Source organism: Diceros bicornis, chromosome 20 (genome assembly GCF_020826845.1).
Source record: "Diceros bicornis minor isolate mBicDic1 chromosome 20, mDicBic1.mat.cur, whole genome shotgun sequence".
NCBI classification, from domain to species: domain Eukaryota; kingdom Metazoa; phylum Chordata; class Mammalia; order Perissodactyla; family Rhinocerotidae; genus Diceros; species Diceros bicornis.
The window spans coordinates 55,798,829-55,812,686 of record NC_080759.1 but is presented as its reverse complement, the minus strand read 5'-3'; the positions used below and the strand labels follow the sequence as shown (position 1 = coordinate 55,812,686).

General features: G+C 40.4%; 1 protein-coding gene across 3 annotated transcripts in view; it reads left to right on the top strand.

Moving 5' to 3' along the window:
• MTRR (5-methyltetrahydrofolate-homocysteine methyltransferase reductase) overlaps positions 1-12,849 on the top strand; it is a 32,177-nt gene extending 19,328 nt beyond the window's left edge. For 2 of the 3 annotated variants that reach the window (XM_058564367.1, XM_058564366.1), the window contains exons 9-15: positions 1,386-1,566; positions 3,726-3,768; positions 4,339-4,525; positions 7,891-8,009; positions 9,077-9,169; positions 9,285-9,467; positions 12,063-12,849. In XM_058564367.1, the coding sequence (XP_058420350.1) occupies positions 1,386-1,566; positions 3,726-3,768; positions 4,339-4,525; positions 7,891-8,009; positions 9,077-9,169; positions 9,285-9,467; positions 12,063-12,207 (951 nt within the window). In that variant the 3' untranslated portion in view covers positions 12,208-12,849. The remainder of the gene's footprint in view (positions 1-1,385; positions 1,567-3,725; positions 3,769-4,338; positions 4,526-7,890; positions 8,010-9,076; positions 9,170-9,284; positions 9,468-12,062) is intronic. The other variant, XM_058564368.1, reaches the window with a different exon arrangement.
• The last annotated feature ends 1,009 nt before the right edge of the window (positions 12,850-13,858 follow it).

Sequence of the window (13,858 nt, the reverse complement as noted above, 5' to 3'; positions counted from 1 at the left end):
ATATTTTAAAGGATTTATGATTGGCACTGTTATAGCCTGTAATTTAGGAAATTTTATGGACTTGAGAATTTATGGTGGAAAGTGTTACTGGTAAACTCTTATCTTACCAGAGATCCAGGCAGGGACCTCGGGTGTCATTCATTCCACAGCGTTTCCCGAGTGCTGTACTGTGTTGGGCACTGTATCAGGCCCTTCAGTTTGTTAGTCTCTGGGTCGTTTAGGCAGAGATTCTTAGCTCAGCCAGTGGAGACCTGTGATCCCCCCACGAGAACAGCAATGTCGTCCCTCCATGACAGGACGGTGCTTGACCATGGAATACCAAGTAGCAGTACCAGTAGCACTGCAGATAGCATTTGACGCAGATAACTTGCTGAAGTACTTTGTACCTGAAGAATCCTTGAGTAATAAAAGATATATATGTCATGTGATTGATAAGCTTAGAATTGCGTTGAAACCAAAAATTGTAATTAGCAAGTTTGGTCTGTTGTCCAAGAGTTTAGACTTGGTTCCGTCTTTGAGAGTTGGGATTCAGGCCTTTGTTTAGCTTTATTTGTTCATATTCTCCTCATTCCACAATGAATCTGAGGTGACTAAGAGTCCACGTGTAGGAGAGTTCTTGCTGTTCTGGCCCTCGCTGTCTCTTCAGCCTTCTGTCCCATGTCCACACTTCCCTGGATCCATACTGAACTGCACGTGGTCCCCAAGAGCACTATGCGTTTGCCCGCCTCCTGTGCCTTCATGTAGATGTGCCATCTGTTAGCTGTTCTTCACTTCCCTTGTTTCATGTGGCCAGCCTTCAACCCAGCCTGTGTCCTGGCAAGCCCTCACATCCTGTGAGTGCCCCTCTTGGGGCTGTTAGTCTGTTGCACACTGATTACTCCTTGACTTCTGTTGCTCTCAGCAGCCTGTGAACCCTTACCGGCAGGGTAGGTGTCATCTTGTCCTCAATGCGTCACCACCCAGTGCCTGTCCCTTAAAGAGCACTTAATGATTGTCAAGTAGATGTTGAAGTCTAGGTTGTCACCATCAGCTAAGAAAAGATCCAGTGTTGTGTCCAGAGATGAAGTGTTGAGTTATGAGACTTTCTGATTATTCTCACTCAGATATACCTGACATGTCTTTTTTGCTCATACTTGTGACTGATTAGGTCAGTTTAGAACATAGGAAAGGTGACTAAAAACAATGTAAAAGTGTTTTCCCTAACCAGTTGACATTAAAGCAAGTAGCAAATTAAATTCTCTTTTCCAGACCACGCTCCTAGTGGCTCTCTCACCTTTTCTTGAATAATTGGACACATCCCCAGGTAGATACTAACTGAATATTCTAACAACCATAACCACAGAGCATGTGGGAATTTAACTCTGCTTCCTTTGCCGTGGCCACAGGCATTTTTGCGAGCCCTGGTGGACTGCACCAGCGATGGTGCGGAAAGGCGAAGGCTGCAAGAGCTGTGCAGTCGACAAGGAGCGGCCGACTATAACCGTTTTGTGCGAGATGCCTGTGCCAGCCTGTTAGACCTCCTCCTCGCTTTCCCGTCCTGCCAGCCTCCGCTCAGTCTCCTGCTCGGTGAGTGAGCTCCCAGACACCTGAGTTCCAAGGGTGCTGGACAAAGGCTGCTCACGTGTCACCCTTTGAATTCTGTGCAGGCATTTGGGGATGTGTTTAAATGAACTGTGATCAATAAGTAACCATCTTACAATTTGTCTTCAGGGTGCCTTGGCATCTGAACTGCCTTCTAGAAGTCAGAAGGAATCCCTCTTCCAAGTTTTTTTTATTTCCTTATTTTTTTCTTCTACCACTGCCACTATCATTTTGTCTCTTAATATAGCCAGTCTTAATTCTCTTTTTTTTGTTCAGCATTCAACATCATTTCTATTAATTTTACTATTTTTGAAAAAGCATTTAGCCAAATTTTATCTAAAAATGAGCTTTCCAGGGGGGAAAAAAACGATCTTTTCCAAAGATAATGAACATCGTATTTAATTCACGGAGGTTGATGAAGCGTGCACTCTGTGTGCAGTATACAGAAATGCCCCCGTTTGGGCGGGTCCAAGTTGAGGGTTCTTCAGAAGCAAAAGGCGCCTCCTCATGTTGTCCCAGCACAAGAGGCCTTACTCAGGGTGCTTCCAGGCGTTCAGCTTGGGGAGACAAGTCACCAAATATTCAAATGTAAGTTCATCCTGTTTTTCGTCCGCATCGTCTCTTGGGGTCCTCATACTCCCGCAGGAGAGAGGTCAAGATCCTCAGGAGGGGCTTTCAGTGGCAGTCACAGTAAGGTGTGGGAGACCTTTACTAGGGACAATGACTATAAGGATTTTATAGGGTTTTTAAACCTTTGCTACTTTACTGTGCTTGTTATTTTGTCATCTCCTCTCTGTTTTCCTGTGGTGATAAGTAGTAAAGGCCTTAAAATTTGCATTTGTCTTTGGTGACGGGAAAATGTGTATGGGCTTTCTACTGTTCGGCCAACAAGGCCTCTCTGGCTGCCCACTCAGGTAGGGGCGCTCTCCTTTGCAGGTCAGGGCCTGCTTTCCCTTCCGCTTTATTTCTTAGTGCTCTGCTCTTTGCTTCTCCGCATAGGGAGACAATTGTCACTAAGTGAGGCTGCCCTTCCTGCTTGCCTGTGTCTACACGAACGCTCCTGCTCTGTTCAGCTGCGTCTGTCAGAGCTAATGGAGGGCTTGGGATGGCAATCAGAGCACGTCCAGGGAAGTTCTCAGCAAGCTTATAAAGTTCTCCTTCACAGAAAAATAGGTTTCAGTTCTTTTAACGAATTTTCTGTTACCTTTTGTAACTTTATTTATATATCACTTATTACATAGTTATGTAAAAATATAAAGGCATTGAGACTTACAAAAATTTAAATTATTTTCTGATTTCTTTAAGAAAACAGTATATCTAAAGCTTAGTATTAAGTTGAGCTCTCTATTAAACTTTATTCTGACATTTATTATAACTTAAAGCCATTTTAGAAAGGTCTTTCCAAACTTTTGCTAAATACCTATTAAAAATATAACATATTAAACAAAAAGAAAATTCCAAAGCTTTTAGTGGATAATCAGGTATTCAAATATTGGCTCCTTAACCTACTTTTAAAAGAGCACCTCTGTATTTTGAAACCACTGGGTTTCTAGATAATTTGACTTAAAAATGTTCACTATTATACTCTCATTTTTTTTGTTATATAAATATAAGAAGGAAAAATATTTCAAGCCTAAGTATTTCCCATAATCTTTAAAATAGTGGTCCTTAATTTTCTTGGAGTCATGATATTATTTAAAATATGAAAACTTTGGACACTTCTCCCCAGAAAACTACACATGCACGTAGAAAATTTAATGGGTTCCGTGACTCTGAAGTCCAATCACAGACCCTGTTCTTATTATCCTTTGGTTTAAGAAAGTAACTTTTAGGTAGAAATATTGATTTCAGCTTAAGGAAATACAGTATATCTGGTCTTTAACTTTAGGATTGGAAGAAATTATTTAGTATTTTAAATTTAAATATTTTTATTTTTATTTAAAAATTTAAGTATTTAAATATTTTACTTAGACACAGTGAATTTACATGTGGTCTAAAATATGATTTAAAGCTAAAACATAATTTATTTTTAATATTCTAAATAAAACAGGAATCAAATTCAGACCTTGACTTTTTTACCCCTTACATGTAATTTGTTTTCAGTAGGAGTGAATTAATAATTGCTTATTTTTATTTTTTTCTAGAACATCTTCCTAAGCTTCAACCCAGACCATATTCATGTGCAAGGTACTGATATTTATTAACATAATGTGTAGCATCTTTCTCCTAAAATTTTATGAAACTCCGACTTCCAAATCTTTAGTAGCTACAAATTCATTCAGTGAAAACTTGCCCAGTTTGTGGAAGGCCGTAGGAGGCATGATGAGGCATGAAGAAGAGCAATCTTAGGACTCCTGTCCTCTGGGAGTTCATAGAGTATAGAATGGTCAGTGGCTCCAGTGGTCCAGAACCCTGTTCCCCACTTAGGGCAGCGAGTCTCCAGGTCCTCCATCTGCTGCCTTCATTGGTGTGCCCAGCTGCTTTTCTGGGTGGCGGAGGAGGGCAGGGAAGAGAGAGGAGAGTTTATATAAATCTTACCTCATCTTGTAAACAAGCAGGTCATTGGAAACTTTCCTGAATGATAACAGAGAATGAGGGAGGGGAGCCTTTAAGTAAGTAAGAGCTCTTCTGAGGACTTAGAAAGCAGGTTAGAGCCCATAAGGAAATATTTTCTCACTATAATAAAAAAGACGTGGTTTGGCCTGAAGATATTAGTCCTAATGCAGAGTTTAAAAGCATCTTTCTGTGTCTTTGCAGCTCAAGTCTGTTTCACCCAGGGAAGCTTCGTTTCATTTTTAACATTGTGGAGTTTCTGTCTAACACCACAACGGTGGTTCTGCGGAAAGGCGTGTGCACGGGCTGGCTGGCCATGTTGGTTGAATCATTTCTTCAGCCACACACGCATGCGTCCCATGCAAATGGCGGGAAAGCCCTGGCTCCGGAGGTACTAGGAGTGTTAGTTGTGGCATCGTTAAAATTATGCCCTTTGCCTGGTTAGAATAAACAATGTAGTCTTCCCTGCATTGTCCATTACCATCAAATTATTCCAAGGAAAATTTATGCCGTGCTTGAATATTAAAATCTCTGTTGGAAAGTCAGGAAAACATACTTATACTCACTATTAAATAGTCTGTGTATTTCCATGTGTAAACATGAATTTTCTCCTTGCTTGTAGCATTCGTAGAAGACCTTTTCTGTTAATATTCTTGGTAGGTTGGCACTGGGCAGAGTGGAAGGAGCCAAGTAAATATTGAAGGCTGGTGGTGAGGGACAGCCTCATTTTATGTTGGGTCTGTATCCTGTGTCCAAATAAGTAGTTTAAATTGGAGGTCAGTTGACAACCAAAGATTAATTTTATGTCCTTCAATTTTGGGTGGTGGGATTTCCCCTGCTCCTGTTTCTTCCCTTTGTCATAGCCATGGTGTGTGGAATCTAAATTAGAGCTGTTAGTGCTTAAGACATTATGAGGAGGAGTCACTTTTTTCTTTTTTTTTTTGAGGAAGATCAGCCCTGAGCTAACATCCATGGTAATCCTCCTCTTTTTGCTGAGGAACACCGGCTCTGAGCTAACATCTATTGCCAATCCTCCTCCTTCCCCCACCCCCCCCAAGCCCCAGTAGATAGTTGCATGTCATACTTGCACATCCTTCTAGTTGCTGTTATGTGAGACGCGGCCTCAGCATGGCCGGAGAAGCGGTGCGTCGGTGCGCGCCCAGGATCCAAACCTGGGCCGCCAATAGCGGAGTGTGCACACTCAACCGCTAAGCCACGGGGCCAGCCCCAGGAGTCACTTTTAAAACACATAGGAGGAAAGTGTTGTTTGATTTTCTGCACAGATTTTGGACATGTTTACATCTGGACTTAGTGACATCTATTATATTTTGATATAGCACCCAGCAGAATTTCATTCGAGACCACATGCATAGGGAACAATTTAAAGTTGTGTTTCCTTACCCAGAAGGATGGTTGAAATAAAACAACAACAACAACAAAACATTTCAGGCTTTATCATGGTGCCGATACCATGGTATTGAAGAAATGAATGTGTCATTTGTAGCATTATCTCATGACCAGTTTGGTTGCTGTAAGTTACTGGAGTTGAAAAGTTCATAAGCCTGAGGGGTAATTAAGGCTTCTTGTATATACTTGCAGGGCTTAAGGGAAGACTACTGCTGGAAATTGCCCTTTAACTTGATATTTTCCCAATCTGCTGCCTGGAACAGAGAGGTGCTTTACAGTGTGTGTCGGTCTCCTCCCCCCTCCATACTCCTAGGTTGACTATACATCAACAAAATACTGAGAACCTGAGAAACTGTTCCTTTTTTGAAAAGAAATATTATAGTAGTGACATAAAAGTGTTATGTCATTTCATGGTTGTTTAAAAATAGCAGACGATCTCCAGAAAGTTAAAAAAAAAAAAAAAAATACATTCATAACATATCACAAGAACTAAGTATAGTTGCCTTTCACATATTCTTCCTTTCCTCCCCTGCCATTTTCTCTCTCCTTCCTTCCCTGTTGTAACAGATTTTTATTGACTACCCAGTATTCATATGCTTGAGGTACAGATATAGAGGATACAATTTAAAACTATGTAAATTTCATGGTGCTCAGTAGTACCATATTTTATTAGGAAGTATGGAGAGTATTAATGTTGGCATGATCCACCACATGCCCTCCTCCATCTGGTAGATATTTTTTTTTTTTTTACAGATACCCCATCTACGGGAGGAGTAGACTTCTCCCACTGATGTTTAGTCTGGCCACGTGACCAGCTTTGGCCAGTGAAAGGCGAGCAGATGGGGTACATACCACGTCTGAGCAGGAGCACTGAACCTGATTGTGTGGTGTGGCTTGTCTCTTGCTCTTACCCTGTGACATAAGGACAGGATGACCCGGGTCAGGGATGTTCCTTGGGCTTGGATCCAAGTGAAGGAGGTCCCTGCAGCAGAGCTGCAGCCTACCTACGGCCTTTAAGGAGAGCTAGAAGGGAGTGTCTGGGGTTGTAAGACACTTGAGATTTACTGCAGCAAGAGCTGACGGATATTCTGTTCTCCTTACTGTCCCTGGGGCATAGAAAGTGTGCTCTCATGTCAGGGTCTTTGCACGGCCCTTCTCTCTGCTGGGCACACTCCCGCGTGGCTGACTGGCTTCTGTCAGGTCTCCGTCGTGGGTCTCCCCACAGAGGCCTTCTCCACGTTGGAGTCTAAATTAGCCGTTCCCTGCTTTACTCATCATATCTTGTTTTGTCTGGCCTCATGAGTCTTCTCATTACCCGTCATTCCACGTTTATTGTCCTTTCCTCCACTGGAACGTAAGTCCCGTGAAGACAGGGATTGGCTTTTGTTCATTTCTCTCTCCCTAGTGTTTGTCATAGTGAGTACTTCCAATAAAATTGTTAAATGAATGAATCAAGTGAATAAGGCTAATATTATTACAGATTCATTCCAAAAGGAGAAGAATAATTAGACACAGCTCTGCCAGTTCTTTATTTTAAAGTATGGTGTTCATCCTGTTGATGAACTTCATACAATTTCCCTTGAATTAAAGGTTAAAATGTATACAATTGTACCAGCATGGTGTATAGAACAGATTCTTGTCATTCTTAACTCTTAGTATCACTCGCTGTAACTTATGCATGTGACAAAATGAAACTGTGAGTGAAATGCATTTACAAATTGATTCCTTGTGAGTGTCCCTGGCATATGATTTAGAAGAAAAATCTGAAATTTTAGCAAAAAGATTTTGTTTACCTATATGTATCACTTCTAGTTTTGCACAAACACAAATAACATTGGACCCAGAATAACAATTATAGCACACTTCTCTATCATTTTAGGGGCAACCCCTTAATTTCACTTTCGGTTGCCTAATTTTTACTTAAAACTTTTCACCCCATCTTGTTAATCTTCATTGCCCCCTTACGTGCACACATGAAGAATCATGTCTTCATGTTTTTGGGCATTTCTCCATAATGTATGTAATGGGTTGCCTACTAGGAAGCTGATCTTATTCATGGACCTAGAAAAAGAATTTGATTGTATCAGTGTTCTACCTCAGAAATATCATGCTTGTCATGTTTAAAACAGCTTTGATTTGGATGGAGAGAAAAATTTGCAAGACTTGTTTATTTCTCTGTAGTAAAAAATGTGTTAATGGTTTTATTAAGATTTAATGCTGCTATTTAATTTAATGAAGCTTCTTTAAGGGGAATTAGTGCTTTCTGATTTCTTTAGCAAAGATCATCTTGGTTATATGCTTTTGTCTAGCTTTTCTTTCAGACTTATGACCATTGGTTTAATATTCCAGATATCCATCTCTCCTCGAACAACAAATTCTTTCCACTTACCGGATGACCCCTCGGTCCCCATCATAATGGTGGGTCCGGGGACTGGTGTGGCGCCCTTCATTGGTTTCCTGCAGCATAGGTACGTGCTTGCTTTGGCTGGTGAGAAAATGTATCCCTTGTGATCCTGGCTGGAAATATAGTAGCTTTTTTGTTTCTTCAGTAGTTTTTAGGATATTGGACTTTGGTTGTAAAATTTTTATTTTAAAAAATTATTATCAAATGTGTGATAGCGTAACATAATTTGTCACCATGGGGAAAGTAAATACGCTGTTTTCTAGAGATTTTGCTTTGAACTGGAACTTCCCTCTTTACTGTAGCACTTTTTTTTTTTTTTTTCCTCCAGCTGCACTATAGTTTATAGCGTATGTAGTTCAGGCACACCTTTATGCTGTGATGATGTGCAGGCTGTTCCATTCAATCCTCAACTAGATAAAATTGCTAGTAACAGATCTAAGTATACCAGAAGTTTCAAAGTTAAACCACAAACATCAGTAATTTTCAACAGAATGATATTAACAGATGTACGCTTTGTATCAGTTCAGAACTATTTGGTATAAAATATATAAAACTGTGCTTCTCTCCTGTTTGTGAAGTAATGAACAGTTCTTGTGTACTGTCCACCAGATAGTGGCGTAATATCCTCTGGTCACAGTTTTTTTGTTGTTTTATTTTGTTTTAGTTTTTTTCTCAAGAAAGCAAAAGAGTAATGACAGACATCACTTACTGGTGTGTCCATCATATTAGAAACACTCCACAGCAGATCATTCTGCCTTTTACAGCCCAGTGCCACTTTTCCTTTATGTTAATTGAGTTAATCTTGTTCATAAAATTGCTGTTAATATTTAATGTAGAAAGTAGTCTAGGTTTCACGGTGTGATATTTTGAATAGCCCTTGTTATAGAGATGTCATGTAAAGCTCATGGCTGTCTACAGCCCACAGATACGCTTACTCATTGTAGTGTCTGCTGGAGTGGCCAAGGCCCCCTGTGGAGAGTAAAATGTTAATTCAGTGAATGAACTTTCAGGCACTGCAAAGATGGATTTTATAGACCTGTCTGGGTTTGTTGGTGGTATTTCCTGACCCAAGAGAGAGATTGGTTTTACATATTCTTAATATCCAACATCTCAACTTTCTTTTTCACTTAGGGAGAAACTCCAAGAACAACACCCAGATGGAGACTTTGGAGCCATGTGGTTGTTTTTTGGCTGCAGACATAAGGATAGAGATTATTTATTCAGGTACTGTACACTTGTAGTGTTGAAAGACTCAACCATGGGTATACAATTCTAATTTCAGACTTTTTCAACTTTAGATTACAAACCTTCCAGTGACCTATTATATATTGTATTTCAGAGAAGAGCTCAGACGTTTCCATAAGCTTGGAATCCTAACTCACCTGAAGGTTTCTTTCTCAAGAGATGCTCCTGTCGGGGACCAGGAAGCCCCAGCAAAGTACGTGCAAGACAGCATCCAGCTTCACAGCAAGCAGGTGGCAAGGGTCCTTCTTCAGGAGAATGGGTACATTTATGTGTGTGGGTAAGTGGCCGTCCTGCGCAAGTGCTGGGGAGGGGAGGGCAGCCGATGATACTAAAGAAACAAGGGACTGGTCACTTAATCTAGACATATAGGGATGAGAGATGTGATTCTTAAGTACAGGAATAGAAATACACATTCTAAAATGATTTCATAACATTTAATAGCCAAGAAGTTGTCATTATCAGGGAACTAGCCATGAAAATTAATTCTTGCATTGGGGAATGCTTTGTGACATTTTAAATACATGTTTTTCTCCTCTAAGAATTACATTCTGTAAGAAGCTAATCATTTAACTTGAAATCTCTGGATTGATTTCATCGTATCTAAGAATATGTGATTTCTGCAGTTCACCTAGTTAAGGAGAAATATGGTATTGACTCTGAGAATGTGAATGCTAGGTTCTTTTTTCTTCAAGGCATAATTTGTAGTCATTCTTAAGTTTTATCTACTTTTTGAGGCAAGATCTGTTATAGAAACCCGAAATTGCCATAGAAAAGAAAAATTTTTAAACTTATCTACTTGTTTTAATGAAAGACAAAAAAAAATTTACTAATTAAAAGGGAATTTTGAGGGGCTGGCCCCGTGGCATAGGTTAAGTGTGCGTGCTCCACTGCTGGTGGCCCGGGTTCGGATCCCGGGTGCGGATCCCGGGTGCACACCGAGGCACCGCTTGTCAGGCCATGCTGTGGTGGCATCCCATATAAAGTAGAGGAAGATGGGCACAGATGCTAGCCCAGGGTCAGTCTTCCTCAATAAAAAGAGGAGGATTGGCATGGATGTTAGCTCAGGGCTGATCTTCCTCACAAAAAAAAAAAAAAATTTTGAAGTAAGAAATAACTCTATTTTATCCTAACACATCCCTGGCATTTAACACATTCTCTAAGTCATATAATCAGGATCTTTTTTTTTTTTTTTTAAACTGCTAGAGAAGAAGAAATACTGGCATAGTGACCTAGAATACATATAAATAAAATTAAAACAAGTTTAATAAAACTTAGTTTTTCTACTTTTTATGACACATTCTGGTAACTTGTGTTCTATTTTGTCTATTATTTTAAAAAAAAAAAAAAGCTGGCTTGGGCTACTAAGTTGATTTCATGGCCCATTAATGGGTTTTGACTCTCAGTTGAAAAATACTTCTTTAGGTTGATAAAGGGCAGAGATTCTGGACATTGTGTTGGTTTACATTTTCATTTGGCTTTTAATGAAGTATTTGATCTTCATTTTGTTTGTGGAGGACAGTGCTGTCGATGGTCAAATACAGGCTAAAGTTGTAGATGCACCTCTAAATCATAGAGGCAAAGTCAGTTGTACAAATATATGAAGAACTGATCATTGAGAACTTGGAGGATATCCTAAATGTACAAACTGGGTTAAAACGTTAACCCAGAAATAGCTGTTCACGATCACTGATGCCTCACTTTTCACATCTGTGAGGTGGAGTTGATAGCGTTCATAACGGTGGTTGGAGGTGAGGGCTCAGAGTGAAACTCCGTGGCCCTTTAACGTGGACTGGCCCCTCGGGGAAGCAGGATCAGACAAAGGAGACTGAGAAGGAGCAACCACAGAAGAAGGAGGCCTAAGGCTAGTGGACATGTTCCCAAGGGGGTGGGGGGCTTGTGCTGCTGATAGTCAAGTAAGAAGAAGACAGGGGACTAGTAGGTTTGGCAGCTGGCAGCTGCTGTGATATAGGGAAGGGCTGTGAGGTAGAAGCTCCGTTGGAGTGGTTGAGGGGAGAGTGTGTTGAGAAAGTTAAGATGGCCACTATAGACAACTTTTTCAGGAAATTTTAGTGTACAGGGCCAAGACAATTCAGTCACTGACATTAGAGTCCTCTCTGATACTTTTAGTCATTCAACAAACATTCGAGTGGCTACTGAGTGCTTTGATGCTGTTTAGATGTTGAGAGATAGAAGGATAAATGAGATTCACTCACTACCCCCAGTCAGCTTACGCTCTGGGAGAAAGCCACATCAGCAGATGCTTAGAGTGTAGCAGGTGCTGATAGGGGCCTGTGGGAGCACACAGGCGGGCATCCCACCCAGTCCTGGAAATGAAAAGGACGAAGACTTGTCGAAGCACTTGGCAAAGGACCAGGCGCATACTGAGTCCTCAGTCAGTCTGTTAATTGTGTGCATGTGCCTGTTAATAATTGTGTGCGCGCTTGCGCGTTTGTGAGTGTATGAAGGCTTAGAAATGTAAGAGAGCTTGTTGCCTTCAGGAGTGAAGTCTCACCATGTGCCTTGAGACTAGAGGGAAGGGAATGAGTGAGATGACCAGGAGCCAGACTGTGAGGTCCTTAGACACTTACTACAACTGAGGCTGCTCCCGGGACATGGACGCCCTTGAGGGATTTTAAGCTGTGAACGACGTGGTCAGCTCTGCATATTAGAGTGATCACTGGGTGAAGGCCTGGGCTTCAGGAGGAGTGATAGATGACTGAGGCTGGGGAATCTCTTGGGAGACTTTCCAGAGAAATGGAGGGAGGATTAAGGTGTAGTGATAGTAGAGGCAACGGGAATTAGATGGGTGAATTAAGAAGGATTTGGTAAAAATTCCTTTCTTAAACATTGATGGTATTATTCTTTTTTCTAGAGATGCTAAGAATATGGCGAAGGATGTGAATGATACCCTTGTGGAAATAATATGTAAAGAGGCTGGAGTTGAAAAACTAGAAGCGATGAAAACATTGGCTACTTTAAAAGAAGAAAAACGGTATCTTCAGGATATTTGGTCATAAAATCAGAAAATAAAGGAAGAGAATTAAGCTTTTTTGGCTGAAAGTACTAAAAGACAATTTTACGGAAGCTGAGACTTTCAATTTTTAAAATTAAAATTTTTTTTTAACATTTCTTGGAGAAGGAAAGATGGGGAGTGTGGGTCACTTAACAGTATAGCAAACTTCCGGTTCAGTTTTTCATATCTGCCACTCCCCAAACCATCCTATTGCTTGTGGGCCCCCTGACCTGAGAGGCAGCCCCCACTCCTCCACCAGCACCTCCTGAGGTGCCCTTTCCATCCTGGAGAACCTCGAGCACTTCACAGGGAATCCATGTCTGTACATGCGATGGCTTCCTAGTCCAGGATATGGACACTAGAGTTGACTGGGTAGAGAGTTAAAGCTGGTGAACTTAGGTTGCCAGGTTTTTTTAATAATGTAAAAGCAATTTGTCATTTTCTTATATGAAATATGCCATAAAGAATAGTCATATTAATATGTTCAAATGATACATGTACAGCATATCTGATTATATGTTTATATAACTTTATCAAATGGTTATTTATTATCAAACTATATTTCTGATAAAAAGTATTTTAAGGTAATGCTTACAGGGATTTCTTTTTATGATGCTAGAAATGTGAAATATATTTTGAAATTCTACTCTGATGTATGATTTATTTATCACAGTTATTTTTAATATCGTAATTCCAGAATTTAGGGAAATTTGCATTCGATTTACAGTCGCCGACAAGTAGATATTTTAGTAAAGCTACAACCCCCTCCCCACCCCCCAGCCCCCCCCCGAGTCCTTTCATTTCTGCTCCTTTTGTTGTGTTTTTTAGTTTTTCCACATAATTGATCTTACCTCCATGATATCACTCAAGCTATATCCTAGACTTAAAATACCTACTTAAATTAATATCTTTGCGTTTTTCAAATTCCTACTGTGGTCTGAATATTTATGTCCCCCAAAATTCATATGTTCAGATCCTAACCCCCAGTGTGATGGTGTTAGTAGGTGGGGCTTTTGGGAGGTGATTAGGTCATGCGAGTGGAGCCCTCAGGAATGGGATCAGTGCCCGTATAAGAGGCCCCACAGAGTTCTCTAGCTCCGTCCACCCTGTGAGGACACAGTGAGCAGTCAGCAGTCTGCAGTCCGGAAGAGGCCCTCACCAGAGCTCAATCACAGTGGCACCCTGGTCTTGGACTTCAGCTTCCAGAACTGTGGGAAATAAATGTCTGTTGTTTATAAGTCACTCAGTGTCTGGTATTTTATTACAGCAGCCTGAACAGACTAAGACAATTCCCAGTGACAAATGTTCTCTTTAAAACTTACCAAAACAGAAAACAAAATGTAAAGGTATATGATTTTCCTTCTAGGCTTTAATATATATTGCTTTTTTTATTAAAGAGATTGATATTTAAAAAACAAATCTCTACATGTCAGAGACGTATGGTCATTTTGAAAAATAAAGATCTGAAGAAAATATAATCTTAAGATTTGATAAGGCTTTTTGGCTGTTCATTACATTATTCTCTAATCATGTATTTCATATATTTTACGATAGAAACAAATCTAAAAAAATGAAAGGCGGAAGGAAACAATCAAAGGAATACTCGATTACATACAAAATTACATGCATACGTGTTATGTGTCAGCCAAAGTAGA